A 21,344-nucleotide genomic window follows, 5' to 3' on the forward strand; every position below is an offset into this window, starting at 1 on the left:
ATTCGATCGTTCAAATTCACAGAGTCCGGAGGCAAACTAAGGTAAATTTCGGTTCCAATTATGTATGAAAAGTCTCAGCATGTCAAATTAGTTAACCAGTTAACTCTGGCAGCCAGACCAATAGCCTGTGGTTTAGAAGTTGGCATATTCAGTCTACTGTAGCAACCAAAGCCTGGTCCTCCCAGTGTGTCCTCAAGAACTCTTAAGACCTCGGACCGCTGAGGTTTGCCATCGCCTCTCCATCTGCCTCACACCACGCCCCTTCCCTTCCCTTGGCCCCGCCTTCTGCACGCATGCGCGCATTCCACGCCCCCCGCTCCGTTCAGCCAACAGGCGGAGACGTTTGTGGGGACTTCCCTCTCCGCCAATGCAGGAGGTCCTTGCTGTCTGGGTTCCGCCCCTGCCGGGAGCTCAGGCCGGAAGATGGCGGCGGCGGCGGCGACTACGGAGTTGATGTTGCTGGAGAAGTCTCTGGGACTGAGTAAAGGGAACAAATACAGCGCTCAGGGCGAGCGCCAGGTGAGAAGTGGAGGAGGCGCGGTGGGGAAGAGGTGAACTGGAGCGGGGCCTGCTGAGCCCAGTTAGGACGAGCTGGCAGGCAAAGGCAGACGGGGTGAGGCTGCTACTCCTCACCTCCCCACGTGTCTGCGGCGCCCGGCGGGCAGGCGCCTCTGGGACTCTTCCTGCAGCCCTAGCTCGCGGAAAGGGGAAGGGAAACCTGCTCCGATAGGGCTCGGCCTGAACTTTTCCTTCTGGTAAATTGTCATCATCCTTTTCTGGGAAAGCGAGGAGGGTCTTCAAAGGGCCTATAGATCGACCGAACTGGAGGTCCTGCATTTGCATTCAGTGACAGCATTTACTATAACAGTACCATTCATTCAGTATTACGCAACTACTCCAGAGGGCTAGCAGGGTGCCAAGTAGTACTGTGCTGGGCCTGGGGAATTCAACGGTGATAGTTAAGGTTGACAAGCTCCCTCTCTTCAGGAAGCTCGCTTTTTTATCTGGGTGAATAAACATTGCAGCTAATTTCATTATAATACTAAAACGTGGTACATTGAAATGTAGAAGATACAGCGTACACTAGAGGTTTTGGTCCAGTCTCAAACACTCAGGGCAGGCTTTTCTAAGGCCTTATGATATCAACTCATTGTGCAACAGCAGAGAATGAGGGGGCAAAGTTCAGCTATGAGATTGACTGGTGAGGTATAAGGACCCAGGTTTCTCAGGGCACTGAAGGGCATTAGATCGTTGTTTGCGGTAGAAGAAATATATTAGAGGAGGGAAATGATTGTAGGAAGATAATTTTGGATCTACAGTCGTGTTGCTTAATGATGGGGCTGCCTTCAGAGAAGTGCGTGATTCAGCGATTTGGTCCTTGTGAGAACATTATAGAGTGGCATTTACACAAACCTAGATGGCATAGCCTACTACATACCTAGGCTACACAGTTTGGCCTATTGCTCCTTGGCTACAAACCTGTACAGCATGTTACTGTACTGAATACTGTAGGCAGTTGTAACACAATGGTATTCGTCTTTCTAAACATAGAAACAGTACAGTAAAAATATGGTATAAAACAAAAAATGGTAGACCTGTATAGGGCACTTACACAAATGGAGCTTGCAGGACTGGAAGTTGCTCTGGGTGAGTCAGTGAGTGAGTGGTGAGTGACTGTGAAGGCCTAGGATATTACTGTATACTGCTGTAGACTATAAATACTGTACACTTAGGCTACATTAAATTTACTTAAAAATTTTTTCTTCAATAATAGACTTTAGCTTACTGTGACTTTTTTACTTTATAAACTAAATTTTTTAAAACTTTTTGACTTTTATAATACTTAGCTTAAAACACATTGTACAGCTATACAAAAATGTTTTTTCTTTATTACTTATTCTATAAGATTTTTTCTGTTTTTAAAAGTGGTGGGGTTTTTTTTGGTTTTGTTTTGTTTACTTTTTAAACTTCTTTTGTTAAAAACCAAGATGCAAACACACACATTAACCTAGGCCTACACGGGGTGACGAGGTGAGGATTATCAGTATATCTTCTCCCTACACATCTGTCCCACTGGAAAGTTTTTAGGGGCAATAGCATGTATTGAGCTGTCATCTCCTATGATAATGATGCTTACTTGTGGAATATTTTATGAAAGACCTTGCCTGAGGCTCTTCTTGAGGTGACATTCTTTTCAGAAATTTGTCCATGGTTGTTTGCTTAGTTTGTTTCTATTTTTCATAATAGATTTGCTTGTAAGCAGATAATGCACCATAACATTCCTCTCTATTAATGACAGCTATGATGTCACTGGGTGATAAGAATTAGTTACTTCCTTTCACTTTAAGGAGAACCTTTGATTCTAGCCATAAAATGTTAATCGCCCCATGCAGTTCAGAGTCTTGTTGACCTAGATGTGAATATGAAAATGCCCTGGAAAGTGTAAATCACTAGAAAGTATAAGATACCATTTCATGGCTGAAAAGAGCAGCAGTCTTCCCAAGAATGTATTTTTTTTTGGTTTGCATAGGTAATTTAGATTGTATACTTTTATTTATAATGGTTAGTCTCCCCATTGGATACTTTCCATTTTCTTTTAAATTTTTCATAGTGCTTCACTTAGTTGTGCATCAAGAACATTTAAATTAATCAGCAATTTCTTATGATCTAACCCTTTGTATTGTCATTACAATAGGAGAAACATAAAAAGTAGGATTATTTTTCAGATGATTACGCAAAGCCCAGACTTTAATATCAGTCGCCCCAGTTACATTGTGAATTTTTTTTTTAAATATAAAATACTAGCTAACATTTATAGTGACCTCACTCTAAATGGCTGCAAAATTGATGAATATGTAATCCGTGGCAACCAAGTCACCATCACAATCCACAGCTAGTTAATGAGACAGCTAATTATATTAAATCACATATCACTAAAACCAGCCTAGGTCCCATTTGGTGGTTCTAACTATATCAGATGAACTCAGTGTACTATAACTTTCTCATTTTTGTTATTATAGAAGTCAGGTTTATTTAAGCATGTTCACCTTGCTAAAATAGGGTATGAGTAAATTTGATTGAAATTAATGCAGTATTAGGATTTTCATCTCCTCTTTTTGTAGATGCACAGTTATCAATTATATAGAAACATTATACTGATTTTTGCAATGTTACCAGTTTCAGCATCAAGCATCTGTTAGCAAATGTAAATTATATAACTGCTATTTTCCTGATTTTCATTTACATAATTTAGTATGTAACCTAGTATCTTAGAGTAAAATCTTAGAGATTTGAAAAAACATTGAGGGATTTAGCTATTACTTAGAACTTAACAGTTGTGATAGTATTTGTTTTTAAAATTTACCTGAAGAACTTTTGTTTTCATTTTAAGATTCCAGTTCTTCAAACAAACAATGGTCCAAGTCTAACAGGATTGACTACTATAGCAGCTCATCTAGTCAAGCAAGCTAACAAAGAATATTTGCTTGGGAGCACTGCAGAAGAAAAAGCAATAGTTCAACAATGGTTAGAATACAGAGTAACACGAGTAGATGGATACTCCAATAAAGATGATATCCTCATCCTATTGAAGGTATCGTGACTTCATCGTGACTTCACTTCATAGGCTAAATGCATGGACTGTTAATAGCAGAAATCTGTTTCCCCTGAGATTCAGTAGCTGAAGCTATTAGCCTTCTTGTTTCCTTCTGCCTCAGGGTAGTTTGTACTTGTTATTACCTTTGCCTGGAAGAGATTCTGCCAGCCCTCTCCCTTGAGATCTCAGCTCAGATACCCCTTCCCCAGAAATGTCTTGGACTACCTCTCTCTCAAACAGATGTGGTTCCTTGTTCTATATGCTTTTCCTTCATAATACAATACCCTGTGCTTTTCCTTTTTAACACTCTTCATAGTCAATAACTATAGCTTTGTATGATTTTTATTATGTGGCAGCTTAATATTTATTTTCCCACTCAGCAATCCTGATTCTCTAAGCAATAAATTACTTTCTCAAAGGCAAAGGGGGAATCAGAATTTTCAGGGACTGTAGTTTGAAAAAAAAAACTGTCAGATTGATCTGAGAAAGCCCACAATTCCCTCCCTTGAGACTTAATGCTTTAGAATATATATTTTCTTTCCAGAGAAGTCAAATTAGAATAAAAGAATCTATCGCTATAAAATATACTTCATATAGCTTCAGAGTCACATTGCAACTGAAATTATTTTTGTTAATAATTTTTTAAAAATAATGCAATTTTTAAAAAATTTTTTTAAAGCTTAAAATTTGAAGGAACCTTAGAGATCAGTCAACCACATACCATTGCTGGTACCTCATCTGTTTCCTAATTTTATTCTCATTATCGTATAAATTGATAATATAAGTTGTACAAGAAAATCTTATAGTACTGAAAGATTTTCATTTACCTCTCTGGGGAACATGATTGAAACTATATTCTTGATATATACCATCAAGAGAACTGGTGGAAAATAAATTTCAGACCTTGGTCCTTTATGGTCTGTCATGCTAACTATGCATTCTTAATATCAATACTGACTCTTCCCTCTGCCCCCTGCCATGTTCAGCAGCATTTCCAGAGGGAAGCAAACATGTCTTCCCTCTAAGTGAATGTGAGATTTCAAACAAATAAAAAATGAACGTAACTATCTCTCTTACAGTTTTCCAAAAGAAAGGATACTAATAAAGTACTTAATTCTGCAAGATAGGAATAGGATTTCATTAAATTGGGTTTATAAGTTCAAAGTTGTATTCATAGATTTGGTATTAGGCACATAAAATTCTCGAAACATTGTATCTGGGATATGTAAATATTATTATCTGAAATTTTGATTGGGACAGCCTGACTGGAACTATTATTATTTTTGAATGTATGAGGAACTGAGTGATACGGGTTGTGGTCCTTGCTCTGTCACAGTTTGCTCATCTGTACCTAAAACGATATGTCAGATATAGGAGCTAGTGATAACAGTGACCCATTAGACACAGCCCCTGCCTTTACAGAACTCGTACCAGTGGGAGAAGCAAATATATGGATAATAAACTGCAGTGTGATTTTTGGCCATATGAGCACTGATGAGAAAGTTCTTTTCTATGCAACTTTGCTTTTGCTATTTTATGGTAGCGTATTTTAATCATAAAGGCAACATATATTATAGAAATTTAGGAACTATAAGCAAATAAGTTTCAAACACTTCTAATCCCATCATCAAGAGAGAACACTTATGTTCAGTTATGAAATATTTATTGAACCCCTTTTGTGTTCTTTCCATGCTTTTTCTTTTCATATATACATGTGTGTTTTCTTTTTAAAATGTGCAGTTATTGGACACTAACTTATTTTGTTCACTGACAGTAGGTTGTGAACAAATCCATAAATATTCACTTTTCATGTCCATAAATATTCACTTTTACTATCTTTGTTAATCTGTTAGTATTCCATCATATGGTTGTACTAGAATTTAAATAGTCTATCCCCATGTATTTACTAGATTGTTGCTAAATATTTTAACCCATTCGCATTTGTTTCCTTAGGCTAAATTCCTGCAGGGGAAATTGCTAGGACAAAACTAGGTACATTTTTAAAGCTATGTTGCTCATTTGCCCTCCAGAAAAGTGTATTATTATAGTTTGGCAGTATATGAGAGTGGCCTCTTCACAAAACCCTTGCTAACGTGAATATTACCCCTTTCTTCTTTCAGCACTCCAACTTCATTACCAAAACAAATGAACCAAAATTGATATGTTTACTTTGTGTTTTCTTAAAAGTATTAACGCTGTGGCATTTGTTCCATAATGTTTATGACCATTTTCATTATTTTAAAAAATTTGCTTATACATATTCTTTGCCCATTTAAACTAGGCTGTTTATCTTTTTATTGTTTATTTTTAAAGCTCTTGCTATTAAAGTGTTATGAAAGGGTTTAATTCTTACTCTGTAAAGTTCCATTTCAGTGCTTAAACCATGAATCTAAGTTTAAATGGCATATAAGTAAGGTAATATGTACTTTTAAAAAGCAGGCATTGCAAAACGCTAACATTTGTTGAATCTAGATGGAAGAGATACAGTTGTTTATTATACTGCTTTTCCATATTATTAGATAGGAAGGAAAAAAATCAGGTGGAACTCTTTTTTTAAAGTTTGGCAATGACATCAAAAAGACTTGTAAAAAAAAAAAAAGGAAATGAATATCAGAAATTAGTATCACTAATCAGAAGAGTATTACCTAATCATAGCTTTTTATCTTCATTTATGAGACTGTAACCTTGAGTCTGTATAACTAAAACATAGATATAAATTCTGTTTTAAGAATATATACATTATACAAAACAGTTAAATTATTGTTTCAGATGCTATTTTAAAATGCTTCTTAAAATTAAATGAAAGTATATTTATTTTATTCTTATACTTTATCAAAGTCGTTTCATTTGAAGACATTTAAAGAGAAACCATCCACATTTAACAGATTACTATAAAATTTAAATGATAGCTCCTCATATATTTTACCCTCTCTACCCAAATTTTATTTTGATTCTTCTGAATTTGTCTCATTTATGCCCACATTCATTTATGCTCTCATCTATACCACCCCTAGCAGTCTATATTCATATGCCATTTTGAAAATTAACTGTCTTTAAATGAAAATGTGGGCAAATTAAAAGAGATTGAATTCAGTTCAACGAACATTTACTAATTACTAAATCACTGTGTGCCAAACACTTAGGATGTGATTTGAGAAAACAAATGCTCTCGCTACAGTTTAAAGAATTTTTCCAGAATAAATGCTGTTGATTACTGGGCAGTGTTTTATAACTCATCTTTAGAGGACCCTGTGAGAAATCTGATAATACTTCATATAACCTATTGATAAACCTCTCTCTAAAGGTATATGAATCTTTTGTCTTATTTAATTTAAATGTAATTTAACGTAAATTCCTGTGCTGTTAAATTATATGTGAATTTTGAGAGGGACCAAAAGTATTCATGTAATATTTTTTTATCTAGGTTTTTTTTCTCTTCTCAGGAAACTAATTGATTTATTCATTCTGATCTGTCAGAAAATACTTCCAATTTAGATTAGGACGTTTTAATATTTTTGTGTCATTTTTTAACTTGTACTTTAAATATTTCTTCAAAAGTGCCTATTGGCCATTTAAAGAGGTCATTGCTTATTAGTATTTTTTTGGTAATGATTTTAAATGGATTATTTTTGTATAGTCTTAACCTTTTAAAATTGATAGTAACAGACTGGAGAACAAATGACAGTAAGCTTACTATAGCTTTAAACAGTGTTTAGAACTGGAGTCTTTGTAAGGTATGGGGAAAACTAGATAGCCAATTGCAAAAGAATGAAGCTGGACCTTTATCTTATACAATATATAAAAATTAATTCAAAATGAATCAAAATCTGAAACATAAGACCTAAAACTGTAAAACTCTTAGAAGAAAACATAGGGGAAAATATTGCATCATTTGTTTTGACAATGATTTTTTAGATATGATACTAAAAGCACAGGCATCAAAATTGGACTGTGTCAAAATTTAAAACTTCTGTTCATTAACAGAATGAAGAGGCAGCCCATAGAATGGGAGAAAATATTTGCAAATCATATATATGATAAAGGGTTACTCTCCAGAATATATAAAGAACTACAGCTCAACAACAAAAAAAAACCTAAGAACTCAATTTAAAAAATGAACAAAGGACTTGAGTAGACATTTTCCTAGAGAAGATACACAAAGCTCACAAGCATATGAAAAGATGTTCAACATTACTAATGTAAATCAAAACTATCAAAGAAACAGAAAATAAATGTTGATAAGGGTATACAGAAATGAGAAACCTTGTACACTTTTGGTAAAATTGTATAGCTGCTATGACAAACAATATGGTGATTTAAATAGAATTACCAAAAGGTCCACTAATTCCACTTACAGATACATACCCAGAGAATTCAGACAGTTTCTCAAACAGATACTGTACATTCATGTTCATAGCGATATTATTCACAATAGCTGAGAGGTGAAAACAACTCAAGTGTCCATGGACAGACGAATGAATAAACAAAATGTGGTGTATGTATTTATACATAATGGAATAGCCTTAAAAAGGAAGGCAGTTCTGAAGGATGCTACAACATGGATGAACCTTAGGGATACTATGCAAAGTGAAATAAGCTAGTTTCAAAAAGACAAATACTCTATGATCCATCCCACTTATATGTAGTATAAAGTAGTTAAATTCCTAGAAATAGCAGAATGGTAGTTGCCAGGACCTGGGGTAGGGGAAATGGGGAGTTGTTTAATAGGTATAGAGTTTTAGTTTTGCAAGATGAAAAGTTTCTAAGATTGTTTGCACAAGACTGTGAATACCCTTAATACTTACTGGTTAAGATAGTAAATTTTATGTTACATATATTCTGTTGCAATTAAAAATGTTTATACATATATAAAAAATGCAAGAAACCAATAAATTATAATTCTCTTAAGAAATAGAAATTGTTGAGATTTTTATATTTTAATGGAAAAAAGTAAATCTAACATGGTTTGATTTACAAAATGTTCCCCCACAAATAAAAATTAGAAATCCAAACTGATCACTTGAAATATCATTTTTAATGTTTCCTTATTTCTTTAAAATAAAATAAGACTAATAATGTTTACCTATTTTTTTAAAAGGTGATTGGTATGGTTTGTGATTTTGAATGAATCTGAATTTATTAATATCAAAGATTAAATTTATTAAATGTCAATCCTCTGATTTCTAATAGAATTCTAAATGTTTAAGGTCAAATGATAATGGTAATTAACTTTATTGTTACTGTTTTTAAATTAATATTTCATTTATTTTTTTTATAGGATCTTAATTCATATCTTGAAGATAAAGTCTACCTTACAGGATATAACTTTACCTTAGCAGATATCCTGTTATACTATGGACTTCATCGTTTTATAGTGAGTATTTGAATAGTTATTGGCGTCTTTTCTAATGTTTAGATGATTTTTTTGTCTTGAATTTAAATCAAATTTCAGTTTTCAATTTATCAAATAAAAATGAAAGGAATAATTTTGATATAAGGTACCTTATGTAAATATTCCTTTTATGTATCCGTCAAACATAGTAGCTTCTTGTTCCTCAACTTGCTTGATTCCTATTCTTGTTTCTGCTCTATGCAGCTACTTCTCTGGTCACCCTTTAGACCTGATGGTCATCATCACCTGGACCCTGTGGTCACCATTTGGCTCCATCTTTACATCTTAATTCTAGTACCCCATCTTCTGTGTGACATCTTATCCTTAGCTCTTAAGCTCTTACTTCCTAATGCCATTATTACTGAAGTAACTATTCCTTCCCTTTTTCCTAACTTACTACTTTCTTCCCATTAAATCTAGATCCCCTTTTGTATAACTTCAACTACATCCTCTTATTATAGCATCTTCAGCTTCTTTCTTCAACTGTACATTCAGCTCACTTTCCCTATAAATCTCCAACTTTTATTCCAAATAAATGCCTTCAGTCCTATATCCAAGCTTAATGCTGTTGGAGAAATTAAAAAACTACTGGTTGTTACCACTATGAATTTATACTATCCAATTTCAGCCGAGCTTTCATACTGATCTGCTCTTTCATCCCTTCCAGGCATAATTCTAGACTGTTAGCATTTTCTTCAAGTACTACCCTTTTACCTTCCCATTTATCTTCAGTCCTTATCACAGAACCTTCTTCCCTTATTCCACCAGAAAATGGAGGCTGTAGTTTAAATACCCTCATCTTTCAGCCCTGCCTACTGGCACATCTTCATCCATCTTGTCTCCTGCTCTGACTTCAGAAAGAATCATCTTGCTTTTTTCCGAGACTAATCCATTCATCTGGCCTCTTTTCCCCTCCTCCCCTGCCCACATCCTGCCCCTTTCTGGATCTTGTCCCAAATTTTATATCCTTTCTCATATCTTCGATTTTTCCCTCTCTGGTCAATCTCTTTAAATTGTTTCCCATCTTAAGTTTATTTACGAACAATTGTAAGTACTCACTATGTTCTGTTGACACTATTCTATGTACATTATAAATGTTAACTCATTTAATCTTTGTAACAGCCCTGTGAGAAGGGTACTGTTATCCTTATTTTATAGATGAAGTAGCAGGCACTGAGAGGTCAGATGTCTCCTTTGAGATCACACAAGTCAGTGGCAAAACCAGGTCTGGAAACCAGGCAGTTTGGGTTAGAGTTTGTACTTTTTTATGTGTCTTTCTGCCTGAAACCTCCCATAACCCATCTTCTCCCTGCAGAAAAAAAAGAACTCACATTTTCCTACATTCTTCACCTCATGCATTCAGTCAGTCAGAAAGTTTCCACCTGTGTATGCCTCTTTCATGTGTCTCTTTTTATGATCCTGGGTGACATTGCCTAATTCCAGAATTCGTTTTCTTTTGTCTGGGCTATTAAAATGGCTTCCTGCCATCAGTCTCATCTCTTACAGTTGATTGCCACTGAGGCAGTTTTTCTCATGAATGTGCCTTTTTTTCCCCCCTCAAAATAATTAAGTAGTTCCTCGCTCTCTAAGTTGGAAGATCCTTCTTCATGTGACCCTGCCTCCTTTTTGAGCCGTGTCATCATCATTCTCCCCACATGCCTCTCAGCCATAGCATACTCCTGGAGTCTCTTCAAACTTTTCTCTTTCGACTCAGTGTCCTTGCACTGCTCTTCTCTTTTGCTCCTTGGCCCGGCCCTTATCTTGCTCCCAAATTCATTTCTATTTCATCAAATATCCCTCAGTTCCAGCACTAATTTTCTGGTGAGGCCCTCTAAAGCTCTTAAAGCATATTCAGGTGTTCTTTACTCCATTTCCTTTTATACCTCACAGACCACCTGAGTTGTGGCTTGTTTTATTTTGCTTGGAAAATTTCTCTATCATTTAAATTTATAAACTATTTGAGTCAGAGATTGTAACAATTCATATTTGTAATCCTATTGTCTGACATAATTCCTGGCACATGAATATAGTCTGCCCTCCCCTCCAGAGACATCAAACAATATAATTCACATATTTCTTATGTTTTTCAAAGTTTTATATGTATTTTCTCATTGTATCTCCTAACTCGGAGGAGATAAGACTAGTGATATTGTCTTCTTACAGAGAAGGAAACTAATGCTTGGGAACATTGAGTACTTTATGCAGAGAGACAGAGCTGAGGTTTTGGAATGGCCAAGAAAAACTCAGTTTTCTGACTCAAGCGTCATACTGTGTGGGGAAGCCTTTCGTAAACGAAAATGCCATAATAATATGTATGCCATAGTATGATAATTGTTCTTTGTCCCCCACTCAAGCTATAATTTCTGGATTTGGATTTACTTCACTTATTAAGAATTATTTCTCTAAGATCTTTAAGCAATTGAGTTAAGTTCTATAACATCGTTATTGTAATGGCCTACTATGATCCTTAATTCAGCATAGTACTCTATTATTACAAGTTTACTTAATAAGAACTTACTGTATGTGTCCATTATACTATACTTGTGGAACCTAAAAGAAGTATAAAACTATTTTCAAGCAACTTTTGATTTCTTTGAAGAGATAAGACTTACATGAAAACAGTTAGTGAATAAGAAAAAATGGCATCTCATGCTAATTTCTGATCAGAATATTATGTGATCATTTAAAGAGGCATATAGAGAAAAGTAGAATGTAGAATCATGAAATTGTCAGAAAAAGATCTGCTAAATTTGAATGGCTTTGGCTGTCCAAGGGAATTTTTATTGTTTTGGACAACCTACGACAAGTTTGACTATAAATATTGCTTATAAGTACTACGACATGTGATTTATCATCCAAACAACATTTTTGTCAGTGAAGGAAGGGCTTTTAAGAATTTCACTGGTACAACAAGAAAAAAGTGGGGTGAATGTTCCCCATACTTAAAAGGAATTTTAATCAAAATAAGAAGATTTAGGAGAGGATCATGTCAATCTCTTCCTCTATATTTTCTAAGTTGCATGTCTTTATAGTAAAAGTATAATCTTTGGCTATATACTTCAATATACTTAAATCTAAAGTAAGCATATTTGAATGTGAAAATGGTTTAAGTAGAGCTGACATACTTTGATCGCATCAGCCTCTTTTTATTCCATTCTAGATTCAAAATATTAGCTTTTTGAATGTAATATGGTGACATATCACAATTTACCTCATCTCAAAATGCAAAAAGCCTCCAAAGAGGATTTGCTACTAGGGTACTTTTCCCTCAGTGGCAGACCCTGGAGTCTTTCAACTTGGGGGAGTTCACAACTTGGTTTGAGTGAGACTATGCTGCTAAGAGCATGGCTACCTTATAGAAGGGAAAAATGATTTATATCTCAAAACAACAACACACTTGTTGACAATTTAAAAACATTTAAATGTGGCATTACTTAATTGTAAAGTTTAATGTTAGTGAAATGTGATCTCTAATCCTATGTGATGCCTGTCAGCAGGCTAATGAAGGCCTGCCTATCAGGACCATCGCAAGTCTGGCTTCATTTAACATCAAGTTTTCATTAAGGTGTTTGGTTTTCAAGCAGGTTAAAAGAGTTTCATTCAATGCTGCATGTTAAAACTAGGGTTACACTGACATGATCTGTATCTACTTATACTCCTTATTTTGGAATGTATATCCTTTTTATATGATATTATGATTTAGGATATTATGCTTATCTTTTTCAAAATATTAGTAAGTGGAATAATATATAACCACCCTATTAACCATCCTTTTGAGTATTCATAAAATGAGTTCATAACCAAAACATCTCTCCCACCCTGGTCCAAGTACAGGCAAAGTACATTGCATTGGAGGAATAAACACCTTCTTAAGGAACAGGCCTCACAGAGTAAAATTCTGTACTGTGACAGAATTGTACTATGGTGTTAAATGGCATCCCTATTGAATTAGGTGTAAATATACCCAAATGAGAAAAAGAAAAAAAGATTACTAGGTATTAAATTCAGGCAGAGTAGATGTGAAGTTCAGATCAGCTACCTGCTCATATTCGTCAGTTACTCGTGCTTTGTTTGCTTTGTGGTATATTTATTTTTGCCTTTATTCCTTCATTTATTTGTTCACGTTATTAAATACTTAATAGGTAATCAGTGCAGTGTATAAAACAGCAGTCAGGGAACCTTCATGTCATCAAATAATCCCACTGTATTTTGTTTCAGCCTGAGCCCAATTTTAGTTGTGACCAAGTTACTCTGATTATAAGATCTGGTCTATCTTAATTCCCTTTGAGGACCATTATACTGTTCTTTCTTTGTTAAACTGCCAGTTAGTGTGGCTGTTTATTATCACACCAGTGACTCATTGCTTTCCTACAGTGATTTCACTAGTAGATAGCAGTCCCTATGAACAGACTGTTACTCAAGATTATTAAAATCCTTTGTAAAGTTATGTGCTGCCTGAGTTTAAGATCATTATCAACTGAAATCTGTTTGTTTTTTGGTTTTTGGTTTTTTTTTTTTTGAAGTTCAGAGCACCAATGGAGGTATGCCATTCTTTTAGAAAGAAAGAAAAAGTAAAAGAAATAGCAGAGCAGTCCAGGACCACTAGCCATAAAGCATGTCCCAGAGGCAGCATGGTGCCAATTGGAAAGGTGGCAAACCATCATTTCACCCTTATCAGGAATGGGTCCCTTCAAGTGTTTCTCACATGTCTTCATGGAGAATTAGTCACTAAGAATATTATCTGTTTGGCTTTAAAGTTCAAAATAGTTATAGAGTGCCAATAGAAATAAAAAGGAATGATTAAGTAGAAAGAGCCAAGCATCACTGTTAGACACACTCGCATGTAGACCAATAAGAAGCAGGAAGTGGTAACTAGAACCATTGCATTATTTCCTGTTGTAAAAAAATAAAAGGGAAAAGAAAAACTAGTAAATAGAAAGGGATGATGAAAAACCAATGTGAGAAATAGTTGATGGGGCTCTTATCCAGAAAGTTCTAAAACAACTAAGTTTGGTGGGGAAAAAATCTGTTGTTTACAGTAAGTTCAGAAATAGAACATCAATGTCTACCAAAAATGTAGCAGAGGTAACAAGTCGAGATCAATCATAATTTTCTCAGACTCAAAGGGAAGCTCCAGACTTTAAACAAAAAGGTTAAGTGGTAACTTGATCATTTGGGAAAAGCTCTGTATTTGTAGCAAAGTTATCTGAGAAAGTGAACAAATTACATTCTGTAAAATATAGATCATCTAGTTAAAAATTATTAGAATAAATTGGGAAGTGTTAATGAAGATTTAGGTCTTGGAATAAAAGTTATTTTGTACTGTGGGCCTGCCTGTTATAATCCTTAAACTAGAAACTAAATGTGAAAATGTTAAGTTAGAGAACATTTATTTTGCTGTGTGTTGTATTTTGTTATTATGTTGAATAATTATGTTGAATAATAGCCCTGTTAATGGCATATGCTGTCTCTCTGTGATAGCAAATGCTGTTGTGAAATGTAAATAGTAAACATACATTGCCCTTTTTGCCCTTTTTCAAAATCCGAGTGAGCAACTTGAACATATATCAAACAAGCTTTAGTACTTTATTGTTTGGAAATGCTTTCTTCTCAGGGCATTTTAATTCATTCTGAAAAATAATATCTCACAAAATGGCTGAGTAGAGACTTTTTTTAAAAGAAAGAGTTCTAGAGAGACTAAATTGCAAGAAAGTGGTCAATTTGATCATGTATTTCAGCTACTAACATGAAATCAAGTTGGAGTAAAACTTGCTTTTCTATTTCCTTTAACTACCAGTAAAAAGATTTACTGAAATTGATTTTGAATTTTATCTATTTATTTAAGAGAACTCACCCTCATTTCCTGTCAGATTTGTAGCTATGTTTACCAGTGGTTGAGCTTTTAAAAAATCATTTTTTTCCCCCGAAATCAGTGGTGAAGTTCACATGTGGTAAAGATTTAGAAAAAGAACCAAAAAGAGCTCTTTTGCAAAATGTGTTTTGCCTTTTGAAATATAGACTGATATTTAATTTATTCCACAATGTTTTTTGAGTGCCTCCTATGTACAGCACACCAGACAGGAATAATGTAATTCTTTACATGTGAAACCATGAATTCTCTTTTAATAAAAAGTACTTTTTGCATAAAAAAGACATTCTTGACCAATTTTTTTGACACATTTGTTAATTTTGTATCTCTATGCCATGGACTAACTATATTGTAGGTGAAACAGTTATAGTAACATATATCTAATAACTAGACACAACTTTACATTACATCCTTTTAAACAAGATGAGTATATTTTTATAATATGCTATAGCAGCTTGTATGTGGGACTTAAGCCTGAAACTTAAATTTTTATATAATAGAAGCAGTGAGCCTCTCACTGCTAATAATTTTAAGTAAACTGGGCCAACAGGGATAAACATTTGAGACCACCAAAGATACTGTTAAAAGATCAGATATTGATAGAATAGTTTCCTAATGTCATAAAGGAAAAATGGAACTCAGGATAACATATTAAATTTTCTTTTTAAATTGCCTCCTAGTAGAATGGAAGTATGAATTCACTTAAACATTTATTGAGAAAGTAGTGTCTACCTTTTCATTTTATTGTTAATGTTATTTTGTATTCTGTAATGTTGCATACTAAAGTGATTGGTCTTTCAGTTTTGTTCACAGTAACTTAGCAGAATATTTGGCTGTAGGCACAAGTATGTTTATGCTAAATTCTGAGCAGCCACAGGATGTCCATCTCACTAAAAGTGCCTTCCAACAAGCAGATTGCTAATGTGTTTGAACTACAGGAAGGTGACTGAGATGTCTTTGTGTAAACATTTCTGTCAGTTTTACGGAGACTTTCAATATCCGGTAAATAAATGTTGAATTAACAACAGAAGAAAGTACACTACTCTTACATAGGTCATGGCTGTTAGTTACTGCACTGCTGGCTTTTTCTTTATCTGACAGCTCTTCATAATTCCAATCTAAGATTTGTCTTAGAGAAAAGTCTTTAAGTCACCTACTTTGGATTTTGAGCCCAGTAAAATGATTGGTACAACTATTTTTATTGCATCTTTTCTCTAACCAAATCTTTGGGCATACTTGTAGCCTGATAGTAAATTCTGTGAGCTGCTTTGTTCACTGAAGATAGAGTCTAGCTTTATTGCAAACAGAATTTAAGTCTGCTGTTCATCTGAGGCATTTATCACTGAAAATAGCCCTTTCTTCTTGTATTAAGCAATAATCACTTAAAATTAAATGGATCATTGTCTTGAGTGAAGTTTTTCTGTAGAGTTTGATAGAAAGGAAGCAGTAGTCTGTCAGTCTATCTGTCTCTCTCTACACACACACACACACACATATTCATATATGAGTTTACATAGTATTCTTTTGTTAAGTATGTTAGATGCCATAAACCTTTCTTAAGTTTGCTGAAAAAAAAAAAAAAACATGGAAGAACCGTATCTTAGTCTTTTGGAAGCTATTTTCTTCTTTTGTCCTATTTTCCTTTCTAATAAAGTAAAGAACTCTTTGGGCCTTCATTCTGGGTTAATGTAAAATTGACATTTGTTGAAAACTTGAGATTTCCATAGAAAGCACATCTATGTTTTGAAGTGAACATAAAAGCATTAAATAAATGAATAGCTCTTCCAAGTGGCTGGAAATTTTTACTCCTATCTAAATATATTGGCTTTGAGAACTGCTTTTTTCCCCCCATTTCTTTCTCCTACTCAGATGATATTAATAGTTGTGCTTATGTAATATCTGTATTGTGTGTGTGTTTTTAATCTCTACTTAGGTTGACCTGACAGTTCAAGAAAAGGAGAAATATCTTAATGTATCGCGCTGGTTTTGTCACATTCAGCATTATCCTGGCATCAGGCAACATCTGTCTAGTGTTGTCTTCATCAAGAACAGACTATATACTAACTCCCACTAGAAGCTATCCATGCTGTACAGAAGAGAGATTTAAAATATTTTGAATGGAAAGTGTATTCTGGACCAGAGGACTAATGTAAATTGATATGCAGTCATTCTTTATTTGCTGAAATTGATAGAATTTTTAAAGTATAAGCTTGTGTCTGAGTGTTTTGTTTGTTCTTTAGGTGAAATTTTGCAATTTTTAATGTAAAATTCAACCGCTGTGAAAACTTGAGTTAAGATCAAGTTATAAATTGTTTTTATAAGTGAAAATTATTTTAATAAAAGTTACAAATGATTGGCTTAATTTAAAAAAATAGTCCCTTTAGTGGTTGACCTAGTTAGCTATTTATTCATCTCTCATTTTAAAGTTCGTTTTCCCTTATGGATATTTACAGTAGTTTGTTTATTAAGATCTATAATAAATTGTGCAAAGGTTACAGAAAGGAAAGACAGATGGATTTGTTTTCAGATATTCATGTGAAGCAGTAAATGTGGTTGAAAAAAAATCTTTTTTGTTTCTTTCTTTCCTGTAGTCAGTATTCATTGAGGTGAAACTAACTACTTAAATGCCCTAGAGGGAACTAGAATAAGATATATTCCCTAGAGTTGATGGTTCTTTTGTTGTTGTTGGGTTTATTGGAATATGCAGTGGCTAAAATAAGATGGGAAATTCCTGCTATCCCACTGATTTTGGACTTAGTAACTACAGACTTTTACTAAATTAAAAGCCAACTCTCATAGAAAGGCTACTATTGAAGCACTATAAAAAGAACAAAAAGACATTTTATTAACAGTTCTGTACAATGTAACTCTTGCTGGCTGAATAAATAAGTAATCAATTATTAAGAGCTAAAGAATTTATATTTCCAAATAATAAGAAAAATAGAGTGTTCAAGCACTTTACTGGTTACTGTTATTTAATATTTCAGTACTGATGCTGAATCAAAGTAATTGTATGTGATTCACAGGTCAAATGGAGACTTGGAAAATAGGTTGAGTGCTGTTTTTATCACTTACTAGTTGTGTGACCTTAAGCAAATCAATTAACCATATTTTCTTAATCTGTAAAAATAAAATGTAAATTAGAGATAACTAAGTTATGAGTATTAAAGGAAAGAATGTATGTGCAAAAGCCTAACATATAGCCCACAGCTATCAGTAGTTTTCTCTTTGTTTGTAAGAGTTCCCCATTTTTGTCCTTCATGTTACTGAGTCAACAGATTTACTAGGCCAATTGTGTAAGTATATTGTAATACATCAAGACAATTTTTAGAGGATTGGATTTCACAATGTAATGCCCTTGGGAGCATTTTTAATTTTATAAAATGGCCTTTAAATTAGGAACTGTAAACTTGTATGTGCATGTTCAGAGCCTAAAGAGTTCAAGTTTCTCTTGGGAGTTAGTATGTGTACCCTAGAGTCAGGCCCAGTCTATGATTTTTCATGCCCCTGCTGGGTCTCTTGTAAGCATTCCACATTGTTTCACTGCTGCAAATTACTCCTTACCCTCACACTTCTCTCTTCTACCCCTGGACTGCAGGAGGAGGCAAGCAGGACAAACAGGGTAGACAAGAGATGGGCCACCCAGCCTTCCCATCCCAACATTTCATTCTTTCAGTTTATGTCAGCTTTGTGGAATGGGTAGGAGGACACCTCTTTATTTCTTTGCCAATGTCCCTTCTTCTCACTTCTACCTTGTGAGTGAGTCTTAACTCTAAATCCTTACATCTGCTAGTTACTTCTTTATTGAGGTGCACAACATTGCTTCAACAGATACTACCTGGTGCTACTATGTGCTAGGACTTCCCACCACCAACATAGATCTTACAGGATGAGGGGACAGCAAAAATATAAAAACCTGGCTCCTTCAGGTAAAGGTTAGATAATGTTCTTAGTATCTAAATTGAAACAGTTCATTTCCTTGTAGAAATGATGCTGTCATTATGGGCCATTTCTGTCAGGTACTTCTCTGCCTGAAATGCCCGTTCCTTTTCATTTGATAACCTCTTCAATATTCAACTTTGTAATGTTCTCCTGAAAGTCAGGTCTACCCTGGCCAAGCCATCTCCCCCTACTCATGTTTCTGTCACTGATGGCATTTTACTGTGTTTGATAATATGTTTCTTCTACCAAACTGTTAATTCCCTGAGAGCAGAGATTATATTTTCTTTGCATATCTAGCCTTCAGAACAGTGGTAGACAATGTATTGAGCAAGTGCTCAATACATGTTTGTTAAAAGATTGTAGTAGTCTTTTAAGTCCATTTTGAGCTGACCAAGAAAAGTGTAAGTGTGAATTGTAATTAGGTACAGCTATATAGAGCACAAAACCCAAATAACATTAAAGGAGGTTGTTTCTCTCATGTTAAAAAAAAAAAAAAGACAATCTGTGGTTGGTATTAGGTATCCAGCTCCCGTTTTTCTGCTTCTCCATACTAAACAAGTAGTTTTCTTTCTCAAGTTCAATTTACAGTGGCTATCAGAACTCCAGACCTCAAGTCCATGATAAAGACCCAGAGAAAGAGGAAGAGAGGAATGGCAAAGACTGAGTCAATCCACTTGAAGGACCTTTCCTGGAAGTCCTATTCAGTAATATCTGTTTACATCTTGGCATACCAGCTGGGACAGAGGCCAGAAACAGTCCTTTACCCTGCACTTTGCCATCAGAATAAAATCTCTGTCAATGAGGAAGAAGGAAAAAAAGGGATACTAGGTAGGCAGCTAGCTGGCCTTCACTCATGATTAAGTCGTGCTTAAATGGGAAAATACCGTTTGGAGGCCAAATAACTGACTTGTAAAATAATGTATATTAGTAAATCATTGATATTCGGTGGATCATCAATTTGCAAGGAATTAGAGTGCAATAAAAAATACTTTTCAATTACCGCAATTTTCATTATTTAGAAGATTTTTCAGGATTCTGTAGTATTCAGAATTACCAGGATGATTTGTTAATGCACTTTTCACAACAATAATAATAGCTATCATTTATTGAGCATTTAGTATGTATCATCATTCTAAGTGCTTTAAGTGAATTCACTCCTTTAATTGTTATTTCCTTTCTGTAGATACCGAAACTGAGGCACAGAGAGGTTAAGGAACTTGCCTAAGGTCACACAACCAATATGAAGGATTCAGACAAGTGTCTGGCTCCAACTTAACCTGCAAATCTCTTTACTGGTGTGCCAGTAAATTTCTGCTTAATCTATGAAATTAGTTTTTAACAAACCTTAGAAAACAAATGTGTTCATAACTTCAAGAATAAATGAGATGGTTACACAACTGAATATACTAAAACCCCCTGACTTCTACCATTAAATGGGTAAATTTTGTGATATGTGCATTATAGTACAAAAGCAGTCTCAAAAAAAGAGTGGAGTCAAGTGCATCAGGGCCACCATATATTAATTATGAGACTTTGGATAAGTCACTGCACATGAAATGCCTCTTATAAAATCGAAGTAAAGATTACTGATCTAATTGTTTTTTAAATTGCAAATGGAATGTATAAGTATGACCTAGCATAGTACCTAGCACACAGAGAACAGTAAGGATTAATTTTTTAAAGTCAAATTCTTAAACTAATTCTTAAGTCTTTTTCCATCTGCCATCTCTGAGGCACCTGCTGAATGTGAGCCCATCTGACATAAGGCACTTTGGCGGAGCATCCCGTGATTTTTGGTAAAACATAAATTCATCGAATTACCAATTTAAAAGTCTCTGGTCTTCACATCTTTCAAGCTGTTGAAAAAAGCAGACCATACTATTTTTCCTTTTTTCTAACAGATCAGTGAGACTCCTCAAAAAGGAGATGGGGCCATCCTTGTCCATGTCATTCCTTCTGAAAAGTGAATGCCCTTTTCCAACCATTTTCTTTCTGTAATTTCCAAAAGCCTGCAGCTCTGATCATTCAGTCATCTTTCAAATATTTATTTAGCACCTACTATGTAGCAGACACTGTGCGAGGCCCTGGGGACAACACAATTACATCTATGCCCTCCATAGAGTTTATAATCTGATGGTCTGTGAACAAATTTCTAAAATGGCGTGTAAAGCATTCATTGGGAGACTGCTAGACACTCAGCATTCCTTGAAAATAAATAAAACTAATCAAACGCCATTTACTGAGTGTCTACGATGTTCTGAGTTCTGTACCAGACCCTTAACAGCAATCATATCATCTCATGTTAATCTAGGAGTTAGGGAGTAAGCAGAGATTAACCCACATGCTAACCAACATCTCACTTAGACCATGGCTGGAGTGAAGGGGAATTGTACAATTTCAGATTAGGAGACATAATCTTCACCACACTAAGCACTGGGGTTTATCTGACTGCCCTAACTAGATAGTTGGCTCTATCTCCCTATTCCACATGCAACTTTTAAGAACAGATACATTCCAAATAAGGATCCATGAATTTTCAGTACTTA

General features: G+C 34.7%; 1 protein-coding gene across 4 annotated transcripts; it reads left to right on the plus strand.

Moving 5' to 3' along the window:
• Positions 1–341: 341 nt before the first annotated feature.
• EEF1E1 (eukaryotic translation elongation factor 1 epsilon 1) lies at positions 342–21,033 on the plus strand. 4 transcript variants are annotated; one of them, XM_039869375.1, is made up of 4 exons: positions 347–519; positions 3,392–3,592; positions 8,874–8,969; positions 19,375–21,033. In XM_039869375.1, exons 1-4 carry the CDS (start codon positions 424–426, stop codon positions 19,417–19,419), a joined length of 438 nt encoding a protein of 145 aa, XP_039725309.1. In that variant the 5' UTR covers positions 347–423; the 3' UTR covers positions 19,420–21,033. The 4 variants fall into 4 exon arrangements, with proteins under 4 accessions (XP_039725308.1, XP_039725309.1, XP_039725307.1 ...); XM_039869373.1 differs by lacking the exon at positions 19,375–21,033 and adding an exon at positions 16,790–17,420; XM_039869372.1 differs by lacking the exon at positions 19,375–21,033 and adding an exon at positions 13,511–14,806.
• Positions 21,034–21,344: the final 311 nt, after the last annotated feature.

Source organism: Pteropus medius, unplaced genomic scaffold (genome assembly GCF_902729225.1).
Source record: "Pteropus medius unplaced genomic scaffold, Ma_sr-lr_union100, whole genome shotgun sequence".
Lineage (NCBI taxonomy): Eukaryota > Metazoa > Chordata > Mammalia > Chiroptera > Pteropodidae > Pteropus > Pteropus medius.